The sequence below is a fragment of the Tupaia chinensis genome, unplaced genomic scaffold, assembly GCF_000334495.1.
Source record: "Tupaia chinensis unplaced genomic scaffold, TupChi_1.0 Scaffold000429_1, whole genome shotgun sequence".
NCBI lineage: Eukaryota > Metazoa > Chordata > Mammalia > Scandentia > Tupaiidae > Tupaia > Tupaia belangeri.
Genome location: NW_006159934.1, coordinates 4,868,820 through 4,890,185, shown reverse-complemented (window position 1 = coordinate 4,890,185; position 21,366 = coordinate 4,868,820). Strand labels below are relative to the sequence as shown.

Sequence of the window (21,366 nt, the reverse complement as noted above, 5' to 3'; positions counted from 1 at the left end):
ACATGAGATAAGATCTTCTGGGTCTAGTTGTGTTACTACTGAGCCACCATCTTACCCTACCGTTGTTTTTAAAGCCAAAGATACTCTCAAGAGACCAGAAGAAATAAAAAGTCAGTAGAAAAGGCAAGGCCAAGTCTTAGGAGGTGTCCTAGAATAGGAGTCAGACAACAAGGCAGGCCAGCCGAGTGAAGGCTGCAAAAGACCAGTTCCCTCCCCATTAAGAGGGAAGAGATTTTCCAAGTCCAGGAGAAATTGAAGCAGTTCCCCGCAGATGACTTCGGGTCTTCCCATAAAAGCCACCTGACAGGGGTGGGGAGTGGGGGGGGGGTGGCACAGGGAGCAGAGTATGAAGAGCTGACAGAGAGGAGAGGATAATGAATGAATGAATGAATGAATGGACAGGTGGGGGATGAATGCTCTAGCTGCTTCCAGAGTTCAGCTGAGGTTGGACAGTACAAGGGTACACAGATTGCCAGCTCATAATATGCTTTTCTGAACACTCAGCAGCCCAGAGGCAGGAAAGGAGGAAATATGATGACCGGCTTTTCACTGTGGTTGGCAGTTGGCTGATGGGTATAACAAAATACTCAGAGAGTGAGTGGTGGTGAGGATACCTCTAAAATAATTGCCTTTTAGGATTCAAATACCACTGTGTAGCATTTTTTAAAGAATAAAAGTGGCTTAAGTGTGATACTCTGCCAAAAAAGGCATCAGTACCCATGAGGCCGATTGGCACATGGAGCCAGCAACAGATGTGAGTAGGCCGGGTGTGGGATTGAAGTGCTTCAAAGAAAACAGTTCCATAGACAATGGGTAAATATCAGGGATTTCTTGTACTTTTGTCACCAAAAACTCAAAAGCAGGTGGGTCTATCAGGCAAAAACTAGGGATGGGTGCTCTTTTTATCCACCCTCTAGGTGACCCATTTTCTCTCCCTGCTACATATAAATTACACTTGCAATTTTTAGTGTAAGAACAGCATGGGATTATGTAAGAAAAATGTTCTTTTTAAATACTGATACATGTGTACTAAAGAATGTGGTAATGAAGACATAATGTCTAAGACATAACATGTCTTCAATAGAGATAAAAGCAGACATCACCCCAGCCAGCCTATCACCTAAAAATAATTGTGACAAATCTTGAGAAATATGAATTTGGACAATGGGTATATATGAGTTCATTCTTATGCTCTTTATGTTTCACCTGATTTAAAACTTTTCATATTTTAACATGATAAAATTGAACTCACTTTCATGAGCAAAAAATTTCATTTTGTATATAAAGACATATCTCACATGACTTTGAGCTGATAACCAGTTAGAAAAGGTATTTAAATGTGGAAAGTTTTCACATATATGAATCTCAAAGTGCTCTCAGGGGACCAGAAACATCAGCATTACCTACAAGTTACTGAGTCTCACCCCAGACCCAGTGAATGAGAAACACTGTGAGAGGATCTGGTAATCTGTGCTTTAATAAGTCCCTGAGGGGTGCCAGTGGCATGATGGTTAAGGTGGCTGGATCTCACATGGCCGGTCTGCACAGTTCAAGTCCAGGCCCACTGGCTTGAAAAACACATTAGGCATGTGTGTATGTGTGTCCCAAACCCAGAAAGGGAAAACAGAAAGGAGAAAAGCAGCATGACCATCCCCCGTGTGTGTGTGGGGGGGTGCTCTTTCACTCGCCGTCTCTCAGTGAGCACAGGGGCCCTGTAGCAAAATAATAAATAAATAAATAAAGTCCCCAAGATCATTCTGAGGCAGACAAAGGTTCTGAGAGCCACTAACTTAACATACTTAGTCCTTCAAGCTGCCTAGTCTAGAAGGACATCTTACAAAGCTTTACTACTACAGAGCCAGACTGTGGGGCAGCGGTGACATAGCAGAGTCACAAGGAAGGGTCCTGAGTTTATGTCCTGAGGTACACATGTGTGTGCACCTGTGATCTGGCCTGTCTTAGGTTGAGGGTGGACTGGCGTGAGAACCCAACTGGGAGTGCTTGCCTCTCCCCCCCCATCCCTCTATCATGGAATAAATAAATAAATAAAGAGATTTGCTGAAACTTCTTGGGATATTCTATTTTGGGAGAAAACCCAACGCATGTAATTTTACAGCTTTAAAACTTTATAATATTGCAAATAGAAAGGACAAAGAGATTTCTAGAACCTTGCTATCCATTGTCCTTCAATCCTGGGTAGTGCAGCTTAACTAAGAATTTACACACTACCTTCCTTTCAAAAGAGTTACTAGTAATCACGGCACATTTGTTCAGCACGCCTATGTGTTGTGTTGTGATAACCCTTCATACAGATGTCAGGCGGGCGGGTGTGATGTAGCATCTGCCAACCAGGAACTAAAAAAGAACAGTTTGTCTCTGAAGCGGTTGAGTGAGTTAGCTCAGCTGGTTATGGCATAACACTGGCCAAAGGTCATGGTTCCAAACCCCAATGAAATGAATATAGCTGCAGCTACAGGCATAGCACCTGCTAACCACCCTATACTCGAGTAGACCTTTCGCAAGACTGAAGTGAGAGCAAGGAAGGACTGGAAACCCACAAGCTGTAAGGATGACTGACGTCAACAGTAGGAGAGTAGTGTCATTTTCAACAACAGGCACCTGTGATATTTTAAAAACCCTCAATACCAAATGTTCTCCCTTGTATTTGGACCAGTGATTGTCCACATCAGAACTACCTGGAGGGTTTGTCAAAAGGGACTGCTGGATGCATCCTTACAATTTCCATTTCTGTAGGTTTGGGGTGAGGTGCTGAGATTCTGCACATTTAACAACTACTCAAGGGATGCGGACATTGCTGATCCAGGAACCATATTTTGAGAACCACTAGTCTAGACCCAAATCACATCTCAGCCATTTCTTTTAATAGCGACTTCCCTATCAATAAGCTAAGTGTTGGGCTAGGAAACCCAGTCCATGACACATACACAAGACGGGAGGGAGCAGAGTTGATCCACAACCACTCTGTAAGCCAAGCCTTCTGGGCTGTATTTAAGCAAAGCTGACTCTATTTCTGCAACTCTTCCTCAAATTCTAGACTGGGCAGCAGGTGGGGTGGTGATTGGGATGCTCCCACATGGCCGACTACGGTTTGAGTCCCAGATCTGGCAGCTTGCTTTCTCACTTTACCTCTCTCTCTCTCTCTGGTAAGCACACATGCTCTATAGTAAATTAAAAAATAGTAATAACAATAAAAATAAATAAATGATTCTTTAAAACAAGTTAATCCTAGGAAATAACAGAAAATCTAGGGGTGTAAGGGTGGAAGAAGACTATGTTGGAGGTATGTGTGTGTTTAACTGCCAAAGGTGTGTACACTTGTATACATATGCATGTGCATGAGACAAAGAGACACACCCCCTCCAGTGGGGTTTGATCATGCTACAATCCCTTTCCTCCATTTCACTATCCCATCAGGATTCGGGGCATGAACACACACTCATCTGGCATTTTTTTCAAGCCTCTGGGCCTGGGATTCGAACTGCAGCCGGCTCCCTTAATGGCTGCTCTACGGGACCGGCTGTGTGTGTGTGTGCATGTGTCTGCATGCATATGCACGTGTGTGTGTGTATGTTTTAAGACAGCTTTTGCCACAGATGCAAATGATCATCAGTACTGGTGGCCCCTCTCTATAGTTCATCCCCACCTGCCACCGAACAGCCGCTTGCCTGCCTCCTGCCCTCCCCATTCTAGGATGTCAATTGTTCACCTGTATGGAAATGACAGCCGCTTGTCACGGTCTACATGAGAGGCCTCACTTGCAGCCGTAACTAGCATGCCATTTCCAAAGCTGTCATTCTCTAGTGTCAGCACAGCCCGCTGTTCAAAGATCTGCTCTGACATGAACCAGGCAGCGCTGTGACTGTTATTGCCGTGGACTCTTCTGTGCTACGAAACCGATGGCAGCTGCTCGGCACCCAGAGTTTGTTTCACCCAATTATTTGTTTGTCACTTGGAAGCCCAGGATGTCGAGCCGGTATTGTGGAGGTATTTTTGGCCTGGCGCACAGGCAGAAAGCATAATGAGGCCCTCAGGTGAAGGTCTATTTTGTCAGTTAGGTGCTAGGATGATGTGCTGCCGAGAAGCCCAAGTAGCAATTAGGATATTTGAATAAGATAAGATACCTGGCAGGATGCTGAGAAGGCTCGGAAAGTCCGCCTTAACTTTTAGAATGCCATAAAACCCTTAGAGTAGGCAGTTTTCAAGTTTGTCCTGGAGCAAACACAGGAGAAGGTATAAGAGCTGTCTTTTGTTCAACCCAGGGGGCCCTGAGAAGGTAAGAAGGTTCAAACCAGGCATTAGTCTGACCCAAAGGTGTGCTTTGAGGGGTGAAGCCCCGGCCAAGAGGAGGTAATGGGTCATTCAGCCAAGTACCAGTTATTCCGCGGAGGCTGGCCAGAGTGGAAGCGGAGGGCACTCCTGTACCAGTTATCCCCCAGGGGCCTATTTAAGTGAGGAGTTTCTCCTTCCCATGGGAGTGGAAATCAAATTGACTTGATGCCTAACATCTTGGGAAGAGGCCATCATACAGGGTAACGTGGCCCCTACAGCCACTGGCAACAAGCTAAACTATACAATGTGGTTTATAATCTAATATCCCACCATAGCACACAGCAGTGGGGCCCTGCTTCTAATCCAGGCAATTGCTTTCTAAGGTTCTCACTGTCTCTACCCGTGACATTCTTCCTCTCTACAGCTCTCAGTCTCAGAAAGAAAGAGACAGTCCTGATGAGCAGACTTCTAAACAACATACCACGGTTTTGGCAACAATAAAGTTAAACAAGCTCCTTAAGCCCATTCACAATGGCAGTTTGTGTTACCTCTTGAAAAAACTCAAGATACTTCTCTTTGCTGTGAAACAAATGTTCCCCCAATAGACATGAGAAGACTGTGAATAAAGCTAAACTCCAACGAATAGCAAATACGGTATTGGGAGAATGCAGTCGCATTATCATCTCCCTCTAGCAGGAGAAACATAGGGAGTGAGATTGCTTCAGTCAAGAAGACTTAGATTAACTTTTGAAGAATCAGAGCTCTGATGAATTGCTTGGTGTAAGAGAGCCTGCTGACAGCTAAAGACGGATGGGAGGTAGGTGACATTCTTTCGATTGTCTAGAATGGCCCTTCCAAAAGCCTCATTTCAATTCACAGCAGTAAAATGAGTCATCACACAGAAAAACAGGCTGTCTGGCAGTTGCCTCTGGGGTGCTCTTAGGCAGGTGTCCACTGCCCCACCCTGATCCACCCTTTGCCATCCCAGCCTAGGAAGTGGTCAAGGTGAGAGTCGTTCCACTTGAGAAGTCAAGTACAAAGGAACCCGCCGCTTAAGTACTTTTATATAGAGTGGGGTTTTATAAACATTTACTAAGCAGATAAAACACCTCTTTTAAAAACCACCCAAGATGCAGGCAAGCTTGGAAGTAGGACTCTGCATTGCTATTCTTATTCTGCAAGTATCCTGTTAACACCTAACAGCTGGCATTCAAACTGTAGAGGCTCACTCTCTTCTCTTTTCCCTCACCTGTAAGGCTCAATCTCCTCTTATCTTACTAAGATCTTTTTCTCATAGATGAAATCTCCTGGAGAGGAGAGAGGCTATTCTTATTCACAAGTACTCACAAGTTCAGGACTGAAGTCACAGTACGGCTAGGAAGGCACCATTCCTCTCAATTGTCAAGTGTTCATAATAAGAATCACAGCTATGAGGGAAAATGCCTGCCCTCTGCAGAAGCTTCAGGTGCTGAGAGATAACCCTGCCCTTTAGGCCTAGAAGGAATACCAGAGTTCACCCCACACTCTCATGTTGCCAGTTAAGAAAACCAAGTCTGAGGGAGTGATGTGTTCATGGGTACCCGTAGCCTCACTCAGACTTGTGCCATTATTCATTATTGTCTTCTTTTTAAAACAACAAACTTTCTTTCATGAGAAACACAGATAGAGGCCCCTGACAGTGTCTTATCATACCAAGCTCCTCCTCCTAGCATTCCAGCTAGCCAAGAGCACAGGTGTGACCAGCATGTTCAGGCTGACCCAGGATCTGGACCGTGGGCTTTCTCACGTAGCTCCAGTATTGCACAGCGCTGCACTACCACCTGTGCCAATGTGGCTGGGCCACGCCTGATCTGCTCTCACCCTACCTTCTTACAATATGCCAACCTGGCAAGAAATACAGCTACAAATTAGACTGAAAACACATGAAAAAAGGGAAGCTCTGCCGATTGGCAATAGACACATCTTTATAATGTTTGCTAAAAATCTTTGCAATAGCTTAATTAACAGATCTAACAAACAGCATAGACCCCCCCCCTGCCCCCCATGGAAAGGAGTAAGTTTAAATCTAACAATCTAACAGTGAGTATAAGTCGGCAATTTTGTGGCTTTCCACAGGGATGATAATGTGCTGCAGTCTGCTATAAAGGGTGGTCTATTTCTGGTTTGCTGACACTCAGGGCTCACCCTAAGTTAGCTTTTCCTCCTAAGAAAGTCTTCAAGCTATTATACTTTCTTTCTTCTAATTAGTCTGTAATGTTTTTGCCATTACATTGCTTAGAAAGTCTTCTCGCATTTTATAATTCTGTGTGTTTAAACTTTTACTATTCCAGTTGTATGCTTATGATCTGTTCACTGTTCTATTTCCAGAGCCCTTTACATGGTGGGTGCTCAATATTTGTCAAACAAAAGAAATAATTTAAATATGGCTTCCACTTTAAGTCAATTGAAGGAACAAATGTACTAACCACTGACCTCATTTATTTAACAGCTGACAAATCTGATTTCAAAAGACTGCTTGACACATATGGATGAAGAAGGTGTAACAGATCAGCCCAAAAGGTCCAGCAGGAGTCAGGCTTTTAGGGAAAGGAGTTTTACTATGGAAAAACCTTTCCTGGCTATAAACAGATAATGAGAAAATGATGTAATCTTAGCTAAAATTAGATTTTAGTGTTACTCTGCTGAGAGATGTGAAAGGTGAGAGATAAGAGGGAGAAAATGTTTTCCAAGTGGCTTTTAAAGGCATCCAAATATAACCACCTCCCACATCAGTCTATTAACGGACACACTTGAGACATTTCCCTTTTCAAAAGGACTCTTAGAGAAGCAATGATGTGCTCTCAACCTCCTCCTTTATAAGACAAGGTTTACCAGGGTCAAAGATGCACGTTGGAGTACCACAGACTACCACTCCTTAGTAACACCACAGGTTTGCTTATGTCACTGGTTGCTAGGGAAATACCCCTGTTTGAAAATCTTAATAAAATCTGGCTGAAAAGTAAAGATCAGTTCACTTACTAGGCAGAGGATTGGGCATGGCAAGGAGAAACAGAAAGAAATAAGGGCTTATTAAAAGGTAAGGAAATGGGGGACCAGCAGTTAGCGTAATGGCTATGTCACTGGACTGCCACGTAGTCGACCGCAGTTCGAGTCCCGGACCCAGTGGCTTAAAACTCATGCCGGGCGCGTGTGCGTGTGTGCCCAAGGTCCCAAGAGGAGAATGGAGGAGAAGGGACTGCGGCGTGGCCATCCCCCCTGGGGGGTGATTTCTCGCTTTCTGTCTCTCTGTCTTTCTCTGTCAGGCGAGCGCACGTGCCCTATTGCAAAAAAATGGTAAGGAAATGGAAGAGGCCTTAGATTGAGCGCTGTAGCAATGCAGCAGCCACAGTGATTTTGGCCACACCTGACTGGTAGCTTCCTGGATGAGAACCTTCATCGAGGCTGGTTCCTAAAACCTTTCAGAGAACACAGAATACCCTGCGAAGGGGATGGGGGGAAAAGCTCTAGGAGGGTCCTCATCCAGGGCCCTCTCGTATCATCCAGTTTCCGTCAATCCTAGCACTTGCTGTCTGTATTGTGGTCTCCTCAGTGAGGACAGGGGCCTTCCTTAATTTTATTCTTGGCCACATCCCTGGGCCAGCACATGCCTTAGAGCCAGCTGGGTTGAATTCCTCTACTGGCAGGCTGTATGACCTTGGGCAAATTACTTAATCTTTCTGTGCTTCAATTTCCTCTTTTGAAAAATGAGTGAATTACACATAAAGTGATTAGCTGACAATAAGCAAGTCCTCTATAAATGTTAACTATTCATATTTAACTTCAGTTCCCTCCCATAGGAGGTACAGATACTATTTCTAAATTATTTTCTGAATGAAAGTGACTATGAAGATTAGATGATAAAATATAAATGTAAAATACTTACCCAGTGTATAATTAGATCAAAATACGGTATAAGCGGGCATTTTTGATATATTATGCCCTTTCATCCTCACAGCAACTATACTATGAGACAGGTTTGATTATTCTTATTTTAAAGAAAAAAATACTACTGGTGTGAAGGTGTTTTAAGTAGACCATATTTCTGCAGCTAGTAAGTACTGGAGCTGGGATTCAAAACCATGTGTGTGCGATTCTCAGATCCAAAGCTTGTGCCTACATAACCACGGCAAGGAACACTACAATAGTCTGGAGTAAAGTTTTCACTCTTCTGTGGCAATTATGTTTCCTCCTATTAATTATGCAGAGCCTAAACACCTGGTCAGCCTCAATTACTCTTTGCAGATCCTGTAAGTCATTTCTGCATTCTAGGAAAGCATCTCCATTAGTCCCTTAAAGCCGGCAAGCAGGAAGCTAAACCAGGTAAATAAGGAAATAACTTCTTGATGATTTACCTGATCTGAATTAATTAGACTCCAAGCAAATGGTGGTTAGTGAAACAAGTTTCTAACAGAAACCCTACTGATTATACCACAAAGGCTACACGAACCACTCCCACCCTACTTGAATGAACACAGTAAGAACTGGCTTTAGGGAGCAGCAGGTTGCATAGCGGTTAAGGTGCTGGAATCCCACATGATCAGCAAAGGTTTGAGTCCTAGACCCGTAGGCTTGAAACTCACACTGGGTACGTGTGCATGTGTGCCCAAAATCCCAAGAGGAGAATGGAGGAGAAGGGATTGCAATGTGGCCATCCCACCCTCCACCCTGTGTCAGACTGCATCACTTGTGCAGGGTTTGTTTTCACTCACTGAAGGCTCATCTCTGTGGTTCCTTCTCATTTTGTGCCCCTTCCTGTGGGAGTTATTTCCTTTCTACTCCACTGAGGGCAGGCTTGGTCAAGTCACTTGCTCTGGCCAGTGTGATCATTTAGAAATGGGCCACATCCTACATCCAAACAGAGATTAAAAAGGTAATCCATGGTCCTGTTTCAGTTTTCTTCCTTCTGCTAGATTAAACATACAACAGGAGCTGCCCCTTGGGCCTGGGTCCCAGAATAAGGACAAGGAGAGCCGTGGCTTTTTTCCAGCTGACACCTCAGATGAGCCCTTTGTTGTATGCCTCAGAGCTACAGTTACACAGCAAAATGAGCAAAAGCAGACTAACAGAGACCCAGTGAATGGATGTAGAAGACTAAAGACATTTCTCAAGAACCCGCATTTAAAAAAAAAAAAAAAAAAAAAGGGAACCAGCAGTTAGCATAATGGCTACATCGCTGGACTCCCACGTAGTCGACCGCGGTTCGAGTCCCGGACCTGGTGGCTTAAAACTCACGCCAGGCGCGTGTGCGTGCATGCCCAAGATCCCGAGAGGAGAATGGAGGAGAAGGGATTGCGGCGTGACCATCCCCTCTGGGGTTGATTTCTCGCTTTCTGTCTCTCTGTCTCTCTCTGTCTGTCTGGCGAGCGCACATTCCCTATAGCAAAACCTCCCCAAAAAAAAAAAAGAACCCGCATATGCGCCAGCTGGTGGTGTGGGGATTAAGGTGGCTGGATCCCATATGGCTGACCATGCAGTTTAAGTCCCAGACCTGGCACTATGAGGAATATGCTGAGTAAGAGTGCTTTTGTGTCCAAAATCCCTCCAAGGAGGGAGAAATGGAAAAGGAACAGTGGCATGACCATTCTCCATGGGGGATGCTTTTTCACTTTCCCTCTCTCTCTTTGGTGAGTGTATGCACCCTCTGATAACTTATTAAAAAAAAAAAGAAGAAGAAGAACCAGCATGTTCAGTCAACGCTCTGTATATCCATGTGTCTTTCATTAAAAATATTTGGAAAAATTAAAACAATATGACAATGACAATAGAGACAGCTATATGGGGCTGTTCAAAAGACGGGGCTCCCCCATGGCGACCATGGTTCAAACCCCCAGCCCACTCAGTTTGAAACACAGTGGGCATATGTGTGATCATCCAAGGTCTAACAGGCTGTAGGGCTAGAGGAAGGGGATCAACAGTGTGGACCCTGTAAGGGAGTGCCTCTCTCTGTCACTCTCATATGCATGCCCGCATGCTCTATCATAAATAAAGGAAAAAACTGTTAAAAGCAAACAAATACAATAAAAAAATTGAAAATTATAATAACTATTGGGTTGTCAGAAAAGTTGATTCATTTTTACATAGAAAAATATGTCATGACATTTCAAACAACCCAATACATTTACATTGCATTGGCTATTAAACAAGTAGGCATTCAAAAGGTTCATGGAAAATGCATATTATGCATTTATGAATTATGAATTATGCATAAATGCATATTATGAAAAAGTATGATTTTGACTTTTTTACACCAAAATAAGCTCATACTTTAATTCTATTTTCCCATGAAATTTCTGAAGTACCCTCATAAGTAATCTAGAGATGATTTAAAGTATACAAGAGGTTATGCATAGGTAATATCCAAATACTACACTATTTTATAGAAGGAACTTGAGCAACTGTGGAGCTTCATATCTGCAGGAGGTCCTGGAATCAGTCCCCTGCAGATGCAGAATGATGACAGTCTAAGTCTTGCAATGGAAAAGCACATGGGACTGGTGGCTCTTTATCCTAACCATACCAGTGGCAGAGTACTTATTCTCCAAGTCTTGGATTCAGTTCATGTTTAAGAGGCTTGCTCAAGTAGAAAATTCTGCACATACGACCCACAGAGACCTGAGCATTTCACAAGGGACTGCCTTTTTCTACTCCTACCCACTGGCATCAGAGGCTGGTGAGAAATCATTCCTAGGAGAACAAAAGGCATAGTGTCTTATGGCTAGCTTTCCTCTTAGAGGTAAAATACATAAATCTCCAAATACCAATTTATGGCCCTCTGTATATAATCAGGACTTAGAAAGGCCTCTCCCAATAAGCCTAGGCAAGATCAGTCAATCAGCAGAAGTTGTGTATGGGGTAGGAGAGACAGAACTGGATCTTCAACGAAGAGCCGTTTCCACTTTCTTAAAGCACAGCCTGGGCAAGTAGGTAAAAAATACTTTGATATTAGCTCTAGGCTAAATAAAAGACAGCTGAGCAGAAGTTCAGGCACCATGAAATTAATAAAATCACTGTTGCACTCACTCCACCACAGGTTCAGGAATAAACGGGTAAAACTCTGAAATGCACAGAGCAGATTATACGAATGGGAATCAATCATTTTCTCCACTGAAGTTTCCTGGCATTTCCTTATAGAGTATATTCATTGGATTCATAATTCACCAAAGTTGCTTCCTGAGACCGAGCATTGCTGGGCTTTCTGAGTAATTGAGACAAATTTTGTTTGTTAAACAAATTCCAGGCAAGAGTGTATTTGACTTATGCACAGGAAAGGAAAGAATTCTGATGTGAGCTGCAAAACAATAGAGTTTTATCTTATCTAAGGAACTTATTGCCGCTTGCCTGTGTGTGTTTTACTGCCAAAATAAAATAAATTGAATCAGCTCACACATGATAACATGCTCTTTCCTAACTCATACTAATTGCTTGGCTAATTGATGTTTGTTGAACTTTCTCCATTTCATTGAGTGATTAGGTACAAAGCTAACAGTTGACATCTGTAGGCGCTTAACTGGCGTCTGTAATTACTGTTAATGTTAAATAATTGTTAGTTAATTGGAGTGGTAACTGACTGAATGGAATCCAGATTGTGAAGCAAAAAGAAACCTAGTTAAATAAACATACATTTTCAGAGAAAACAACATTTTTCTGCAGTTGTCAGAAGCGAGAAATAATCCAGAGGCCAAGGGATAGCCACAGGCTTCCTCCATGCAGGAAACTCCGCGTCTGGGTTGACCCCATGTACTTGAAAGTGTTACCAGTGAGGAGCCCTTTGCCATTTAACTGTTGTCATCAAATGCCCTGAGAGCACATTTGATGTTTTATTTTTTTTTCCCCAGTTGTCTGCTATGAGTGTGTATTACCTTCTGAGACAACCACATTCTAAATGAAACAATAAATATGAATGGACTGAAGAAAGGCTGATGAATACTAAAGCTTTTTTGCCAATATTGCCAGGGATAGAAAACATTATTTTAGGGGTCATGAGTAATTACCTAAAAAAAGTAAGTGCAGGGCTTTCTAGTGGGCTCAGAAGTAAACAGTTATATTTAAACTTTTGACTAGAAAGATAGGAATCTATTACACTATATCTACTCCTAGTCCATCAAAGGGGCACTTCTGATCTAAGGATCTGGCCTTCTGCTTCTTAACTGGAAAAGTAGCAGCACTGTCAAAATTCTACCCCAAAGTCACCATCAAACAAGACTGCCTCAAAGGCTAAGGAGTAGCTTCACTCTCCTGCTCCCCCTGCACAAAAACTACAGCGATGGGGCCCAGAATCTGCTCAGGATTTCTACACCCTCCACAAGTTCAGCAAAAGACCAGGTAGCAGCGATTGAAAAACAGTATCTGAAGAGAAACACTTTCTCACAACGTGGAATATTTTTAGACCCTTACTGGTGGGTTAACACAACCAGTACAAGGCATGTGTTTCCAAGAAGTCTCAAGGAATAATTCTATACAACAAATTCTGCATGTAAGAGTCTGCTTCTATAGGAAGGTCAATTTCCATAACAAAAGGGACTGATTGCATGCTACTTGTGGGATGGGTAAGGGGAGGAACTGAAGTACTCCTAATGTCTTTGTCTCACATCAAGCACCAATTACTCTTCAATACTGTTTAATTCTCTACACATCAGATATCTCTAGCTCCTAAAAAATCCAAGAAAATGCTCTGAAATAGTATCATGAAGGTCCAGAGGTAGAAAAATAATGTGATGAGAGTGATGAGACCAACTTTCCATTATATAGGATTTAAGACATGATAATGACACAACTAATTTACACAGGCTGAACTTGGCTCAGTTCACTCGTGTGTACACTGAGAATGTTTTCTATATCCTGTCCTCTTTACCACTAAACCCAAGACATTACAACGAATTGTGAAATGGTCTCCATATGTTCATTCTAAAGGGATTTTAAACACTAAACCAACTTTTCTCTTAAGAAAACTACCCCACGATCAATTATTTTCATGCACAAAATTATTTTAGAGGGGGAGGTTTCCCAAAAGCCAGTAGTGGCCTTGGTGGTAATGTAACTCTTAACTTTTTGTCAACGAACCAAACAATTCCTTCATGTCTAACCCTGATGAATGGATGATACTGTCACCATTAAAGAACTTATTACATACCTGGTTACTAAGCCTGCAGTATCACTGGGTAATCTGATTCCCACCTGTCTCCCTAGGTCTTGGACAATTTTTTATCCAGGTGTTCTTTTTATGATACTGATAAAACTATACTGCCAGAAATACTCAAAGGCACCACTAATCTAAAGGCTCAAACCTCATCTGTGTCCCACTGAAAATCCTCAGTTGCAAAATTCACATCAGGAAGAGGCCAAAGGTGTTTTACCAGTAAACTTACTAAGGCTTGGTAGAAGAAAACAGGCCTGGTCCAAAAGAGCTCAAGCTGGCAAGGGTCCCATCCTGTGCTCATTATGGTGGTGAGTGTCCACTAGAAGTGCCCACCCTGATCCGATGGAGGTGAAGTGAGGTCCTGCCCAGGAGGGTTCCCCAATCTGATCCGATGAAGGTAAAGCTGGGTCCTGCCCAGGAAGGATCCTCACTCTGATCCAATGGAGATGAAATGGAGTCCTGCCTAAGATGGTGGGGTGGGCAGCTGCTCCCTGTTCATGTTTCAGTAGAGACTGGGTGGTCATAGCAAGAGGGAGCAGAAACCAGGGGTCTTGCTCCTACCTGGGGTATCCCTCACCCCAGCCCTTAGGAGATGCCACTGAGCTAAAAGCAAAGCTCCCTATCAGTTAGCTCAAAGGCCTTTCCCCAGGAGATCCAACTCTATAATTTGAGACAAGGGTGAAGGAAAGAGAAGGGGTGAGAAAGTCACCATGTGAAATACACCTCCCGGCCCCTCTCATCTATCTATAACCTGCCTTGGTTGCAGAATAAATCCTGGAGAGAGGGCTCTGAGGCATAAAGAGGCAGCAGTTCAGGGCTTTTCCTCTTTCCCTAATCTAGGCCCACACCAGGGCTGATATCATAAAAATAGAAGGCTTCACAAAACACGTGATGATGGTTCTTTCTCCCAGACAGGGTTTCCTGTCTTTTCTGTGCTGCTCAAAGAGTTCTGTTGGAAGCAATCTAAGAGTTTCAGAAGAGATCATCTTGGCAGCATGGTTGTGTGCAGCAAAAAGCACTTATTTTCTGCACACTGCCTACACCAAAGTGGTGAAGCCATCAAGAAGGAGGACTTAGCGTAGGCAAGAAAGAGTAATAAATACTGGCCATAATGACTTTTCTGGAAAGTTCCTTTTCAAGGAAAAAATACCCCAGTGACAGATCCTGTTGCTCCTACAGCAGTTGATCCAATTTAATAGGGACAGTAAGTTAGTCTCTCTCTGTCTGTCTCCCAGGGAAAATTAATTTTTTCTTTGGCAGATGGTTGAGTCGCAAAGACATAAGGATTCATAAAACTCACATGAACATCCTGTAAACATTTAAACACATAAAGATTAAATAAGGCAACCATGACCTTGATTAAAGTTCACCTATTTTTTATGTCTATAATGCTAAGGCCTGCAAATTAGAGGCTCAACTCCACACCTCTTTTGAAATGCTCATTTCTCATTGGACACATTGTGTACGTGGAAGCATGTGTCGTTTGATTACCTTGCTTTAAAACAGGAAGTAAAATGTATCAGAAGAAGTGACAATATGGGACAACAAAAATCTTACTAGTTCTCTATTAAATTGGATAGACTCTACCAACAGTGAAAGTTGAAATAAAATCAATGGGCAAAAAGTAATATAAAAACATATCCACTGTACCAACTCTAATTCAACTCCTTCCCCCTGCAATTAATTCTTTTATCCCCACCAGAGATGTTGGCCCAGGACTAGGTTTTGTTATGATTGAAAATTCTGACCTTAAGAGGCTAAATGACTTATTCAAACTCCCAAGTACACTGATGGGACTTGAGCCACGGCCCCTGCTGCTTGGGCCTGGAGCATCATCTCCTTACTGTGCAGTCCAACATCAAAGCTGCACCCCCAACCCCCCACCACAATCAGCTTGTGAGATTAGCACTGCCCTCCCACAGTGAAATTTTATGGACCAAATCTGCCTGCCACCAGGCTCAGCAGCATAATCTCACCAGCAGCTTAAAGTCACACTTCTCTAAGGCCAGCATACTGCCAGACTCCTGAGAGGGAGAGGTGATGTGTGGCTTTAAACATCTGGAGGTGGAGGGAGACACATGTCAGCTGCCCTGCACTCTTGTTAGACTGTTCAATAAGCCGAGGCTTTGAAGATTGTCCCAGTAGTGCTGGTTACCTGGTGTAAATTTGCTCTTTCTTACAATGCTTTTTATTGCTCTTGGCTAAAGATACTGGATAAAGACAGGAGACCTGACTTTAGGCAGGCAAGCTGCGTTGCAGGAGAACTTGAACTTGATGTGCATGAAGCTGACAGTTCCTTGAAGGCCTTGTCAACCATCCATCCAGTAAACACTGCCACTACCCGGAGTGAAAACAGACCAAAAACCACAGCACATAACAAGACTCTCTGCACCTGTCTTGAAGCAATTATTGACATTATCGCTACACAATGAATCCTTTTTTTGAAGTTGTTTTCCTGATATTTAGCAGTTTGAATACTAATCCCCTTAACAAAACTGTCCCTGATGCTATCCCCCTCCTGGCCCCTCTTAATCTCTCTCTCCAGGGAGAAAGGGGGTGCTGGGTACCCCCCAGTCTACTTTGCAGCACCTGGATTTGCACTGATTCGTCTCTTGTCATTCATGTTACCAACAGGAATTAGCATAAGGCATTAAGGGGAAACTCTGGAGGAGAAAAGAAAGGCCATTTTGATGGAAATAAGGGGCAAAGGAATAATCTGCCATCAACTAAAATGCTTATTTGTGTATAGTTTCCCCAGCAAAGCTTAGAAAAAGCCTATGTTGATTTTAGTGTACACAAAGAAACCGTAATCCTTTCAAGGCAACTAAATCACCCCCAGAAAAGCAGCTCAGAAGAAAGGCACCCTGTCAGGGGGATGACTATTCACAACCGAATAGAAGCCACAAATCACACTCTGTAAGTAAACAAAAATAAGAATGTGGGAAACGTTTGATTGGAAAAGGAAAAGAAGGGGGGTAGAAGCCAGAGGGACGAGGCAGGGGGAGCTGCTCCTCACCCATCACTCTTCATCGGCCCTGAAGAGAGTCTTTCAGGGCAGCAGGAGAGGGGTCTAGGCAGGTCCCAGAGCCAACTCTCATTCTGGGGCTGATCCCAGAAAGGGGAAACACATTCCAAAGCTTTTGATAGCAAATTAGCAGAAGAAAGACATAGTCACTTGAGGCTAGAGGGTCTGGGTGGGGGGTGTGTGTCACAGAAACACAGAGGAAGCCTGGCCTTCCTACCTCAATCTCTCACTCCCATCACTCTCCTTTCCCACCAGGACACACCACCATCTATCAATCATGTTCCCTCATGAAAATGAACAGTAAACAATTATGCATTTTTACACACGAGCACTGTATGCCATGAACTGCACATATCTTCTTTTATTAGGCTTTTAGCATTATGGATAACAAATTTATACAAACTTTCAGTCCATCAAAAAATATGATGAAATATAAAACTGGAATACTCCATTATGCAATAAAAAGATAAAATTCAATATGACAGTAATTCTGGGAGCAAGAGCAATCACATAAGCACACACACCTCAAGGGAACTCTAAACATAATGTACTATTTAAAATTGCAGTTGGTTCAAATTCCGAAATAATCTGGGAGCTCAAAATAACTGCACTCAGAAATGTCTTGCTAACCAGCTAGCAAAAACGCTAGCCAAGGCAACTACAGAATACTAAAATGGTCTCAAACTCCACTTCATGGAGATCTCTCTATTCAAGGTCTACCAAGTACCTTCAATATAATAGGAGGAGATTATCAAAGAAAGCACATCCTTATTTAGCAATTATCATACAAGCTCCTAAATCAGGTTCTACAGAAAGATTAGTTTATGAAATTTATACCTTTTAAATTACATACGTTTCAAAGCTAGCGATGAAATACTACCCTAAATTTCATTTTTTCCAACAATACTGCTACAAATGAAAATGGCCCAGAAACGTATTGGCACTGATTTAAGATAAGTTTACCCTTAATGTACTGCTATATCATTAGCCCCTCTTACTCCAGATCGTGGTTTGGAAGAAATTAATGGGATAGTGCATATTTAAATTCTGTCCTCTTGCTCATTTATTAACTTTACAGAAAGCCCACAGCAGAACAAGGCTTGGTTTATGACCATAACTCTGTGAATACTAAACACCCACTGGTTATTATCATCTACAGTACACAGTTGCAATTTATCGTTCCCCAACTGCTGGGAAGTTGGTAAGTAACAATAAAGTGAAGGCATCTGAAAACTATTCTTTTCTATTACAGTTTCCTACATTAAATTAGTCACATGGATAGTGGTGATTTCTTAATCAAATAAATTTTAAAAAGGTTTCAAGGTGATCTTTTAAAATAAGCTGGTTTTCAATGTATCACAAAAGCATACAGATTCTGTCTCCAGCAGAAAAACAAAATATGAACAGTTAGCTCCAGAATGAAAAGAGAAAAATGACATCATTTTATCTTCTTTTTTCCTAGGCAATGACAGTGAAATTAATACAAAAATATGTCATTACTCAGAAGAATTAAGGAGCCTTACCTTTGTTTACAATAACAGTGTTGAAGAGTTTTTCAGAGCTGGCATCTGATGCCTGAAAAACAAGAAGCAAAAGCGTTATTATTGTCATTAATGTTGTCATCACCACCATCAAGACAGATTATTTTAAATCAATTTACTACATTTTAGAAAAGCTTAACAAGGAAAGCAGCAATTTCCCCAGACCATCCATAAGGTGGTGCTAGTTGACTGCCAGAGAGAGACCTGCAGTGCAGCTATTTGCTGGGAGAAAAAAATCTGATTTTAAAAAATGTGTCCTTATTAGACACATTATCTGTGCAAAACATATTTCTATGAGATGATACACAAAGCAATTCAGCTCATTCCCATAATGATTTTGCAATTTCGTTGACAGATCATTATTTTGGAAATGGCCTTTTTTTCATGGTATTTGCAGACATGCCTATTTTTCCATTTTCTTTCACAAATCAGAAATGTCTATTAGTTCATGCTAAGCCTTTCCTCACTAAAAAAGTGTCAGCCAGTATTTCCAGAAATTAATCTTTTAAAAGATTCAACTGCTGACCCCAAGATCCCTGTCCCTTATAGTACCATGACGACCTTGGTATTCAAATAGAGGCAAGCTGACCTGTCCAAAAACCCCGCCACTGTGTATGCCACCAGCATTATTTCCTTTCCGTTTTCTAGAGATCATACTGCTAATTATTACAGTGGCTTGAGGACAGTGAAATAAGCTTGTTCAAACAGCAAGACTAAAGCCAATTTATATTATACACCATTGTTCTGGTGGTGGGGGGAAACATGATGACAGTTCAGAGGTACTATTTCTACAACTTGAAAAATTAAATATTCAGCATTCCCCATTATATAAAGATATACCTGCATTTAAAGTTATAATGGGCAAGCTGTCCTTGCTATGTAACCCTTATGAGAAATCACCCTTATTTCACATTTTATACAAAGAGATGCACAGAATGTTAAATAAATTTGGCAGAAAGAAACACAGGAAATAGAAGGGGGAAATATGAAATATGAAATATTTGGACTCCAGGGTGCTTTTTAGGGACAAAGAAGATATTCATTTCAGTCTGTCCATGTTATGTTGATGAAAATGAAATATTCCTCTGTATATCTGGGGGACATGCAGTTCTCAATACAAACGATAAAGAGAGAGAAAATATTTTTGTTGTGGGTATTATTCCCTTTATTTTAATTCTGATTATTTTTCTGTAAAGTTGGTTTAGAAGATTAACTAAGCAAGACAAAAATGGATGAATGTGCAAATAAAGTACAGAATTGTATACAGTTACATATATACAGTTTAAATAGATTTTCCTTCTATATTATAGGAATAATAAAAAAAATACACTGAGGATATTCCTGACATCTTAAGCAAAACTAAATAAAACCATGTATTACAGTGACTTTCCATAAAAATAAACGGCCATGAAAAGTGCTTAGGAGAGGCAGAAACAAGTAATGCACTAAACAGATCAAGAATATTAAATTATACAGCCACAAATTGTAAATATGCTGTCATACTGAAATATAAAATCAGATTTCTAGGAATGTAAGTTTTCAACCTAAAAACCCAAAGATACGAATATTTCAACATTTTTTTTTGGTGAAATGGCTTGGAATTCTCTTGGAATGGCTACATTTAAGTCATGTTTTAAAAAAATCAACTTGAGCTGATATATTTAAAGAATAAAAAAGTCTGTTCATTAAATCATTTTACCCAACTGAAACCCCTGAAAAATATTAAGATTGCCTATTAAAATGAGTGTAACTGGCCCAAAGAAATATAAAAGCAAATTACTGTCCCCAAATGCAAATAGCATGGATAGATAAATGGTTCCTGATTAAGTTTTTATTTGCACTTGGGGTGTTTAAGAGAGAGAGAGAATAGGGCAGAAGCTGTGGATGAACAGGCCCTTCAGCTCTGTCTGTCATTCCCTTCTTGGGACTGCCACCTTTGTCCGCTCCACTGGGCTTCACACGGTCTTCTCAAAAAGGCAGTTAAGTGATCCTCCTGTCTGAACCAAACTTCAGAATGTGATCACGATGATGCCAAACAGAAAGTTATTAAAGAAATACATCTGACGGGATATTCAGAGAGGCTGAGAAATATGTCTTCTAATAAAAGCTTTCTAAGCCCTTTAATTTACTAATATATGTCACAAAGCCTGAAATGATGCCTTTTACAACTGGAAAAAGGGAGGTCTCGAAAAGGCCTCCACAGAAAAACACCCGAAAGATGATGATTGCAATAGGATTTTGGCAAATGAGAGAATTTGGGATCTCTTCTTTTTCTCACCCAGGTGGCTAAAACTGGCGGACCACTGTCCAGAAAAGTCAGAAAAGCTTCTTAGCCAAAGTCTTAGGTGGAAACTACACGAATATCCAACCTTCGCTTTCTTCAAAGAACTTTACTTCTACCTTTTAAAGCAATTGTACTCATTATTTCATTCCGTGGGTCGTAATCTTGAGGACCTTTTGGGTTTTGTTGCTTTTAGGAAAAACGCCTGCACGTCTTTCTGTTACCTGGGGACCGTTTTCCTGGCTTAAAAACAAAATTCCAACCAGACACGACAGATGGAAACCCGGTGAGCAGAGTTAGTAGGCGCCCGGAGCTCTGCTCTTCTATTTAACACGGGTACCTTTTCACGTACTACACCAAGATTTTACTCGCCATTTGGTTTCATTCCGCTCGTTCGGTTTTGCAGGGTGAGGGCATGAAGTTGCTGAATCTAAAATTTACAGAAAAACCAAGCTCCCTTGGCTGCCTTTCACTTGGGGTGGGGGTGGATTAATACCCAATAATTACTAGAACCATAGTTGACATTTAAAGAAAAGTTAAATAAGTCAGACTGGAGGAGGGGACGCAGAGAATGAGGAAAACGAATAAAAGCTTTCTGTGCAGACGGGGTGGGACACAGCGGCTCCTGCTCCAGGTCCACCTTAATTCCCTTCCGACGCAGACCCCGGGGGCCACCCTCCGCACCCGCACCGGCAGACGAGGGACTTCCAAACAAGAAAATAGAAACCTCCTTGAAACTTAAGCGCGAGTTCTTTCACTAACTGCGGATCCCGCGCCCTGATCACCTTTCGCTTCTCTTGACACCGACAGCGGGCCGGGATCCCGACATCTGCGCGGGGAAAGCGCGACCCCAAGCCCCCAGCCCGATCTGGCACAGGCCTCGGCCCCGGCTCCGTGTCGGGAGGAGCCCCTCGGGGCGGGCCCGGCCTCCTTCCCGCAGCTGGGCTCGGATCCGTTCCCCGGACCCTCCCAGGTACTACCGCGCAGCTCCGGGCCCCGCGCCGCCGCTCCCGAGCTGAGCCCCGCGGCCAACCAGAGAAAGTACAAAGGCGGG

At 42.4% G+C, this 21,366-nt stretch overlaps 1 protein-coding gene across 1 annotated transcript in view; it reads right to left on the bottom strand.

Moving 5' to 3' along the window:
- The window catches only part of AUTS2 (activator of transcription and developmental regulator AUTS2), a gene marked incomplete in the record, with an annotated part of 100,385 nt that overhangs the window by 78,570 nt on the left and 449 nt on the right, over positions 1-21,366 (bottom strand). Inside the window, 1 exon segment of the mRNA XM_006155010.2 lies at positions 18,014-18,065. Within this exon segment, the coding sequence (XP_006155072.2) occupies positions 18,014-18,065 (52 nt within the window).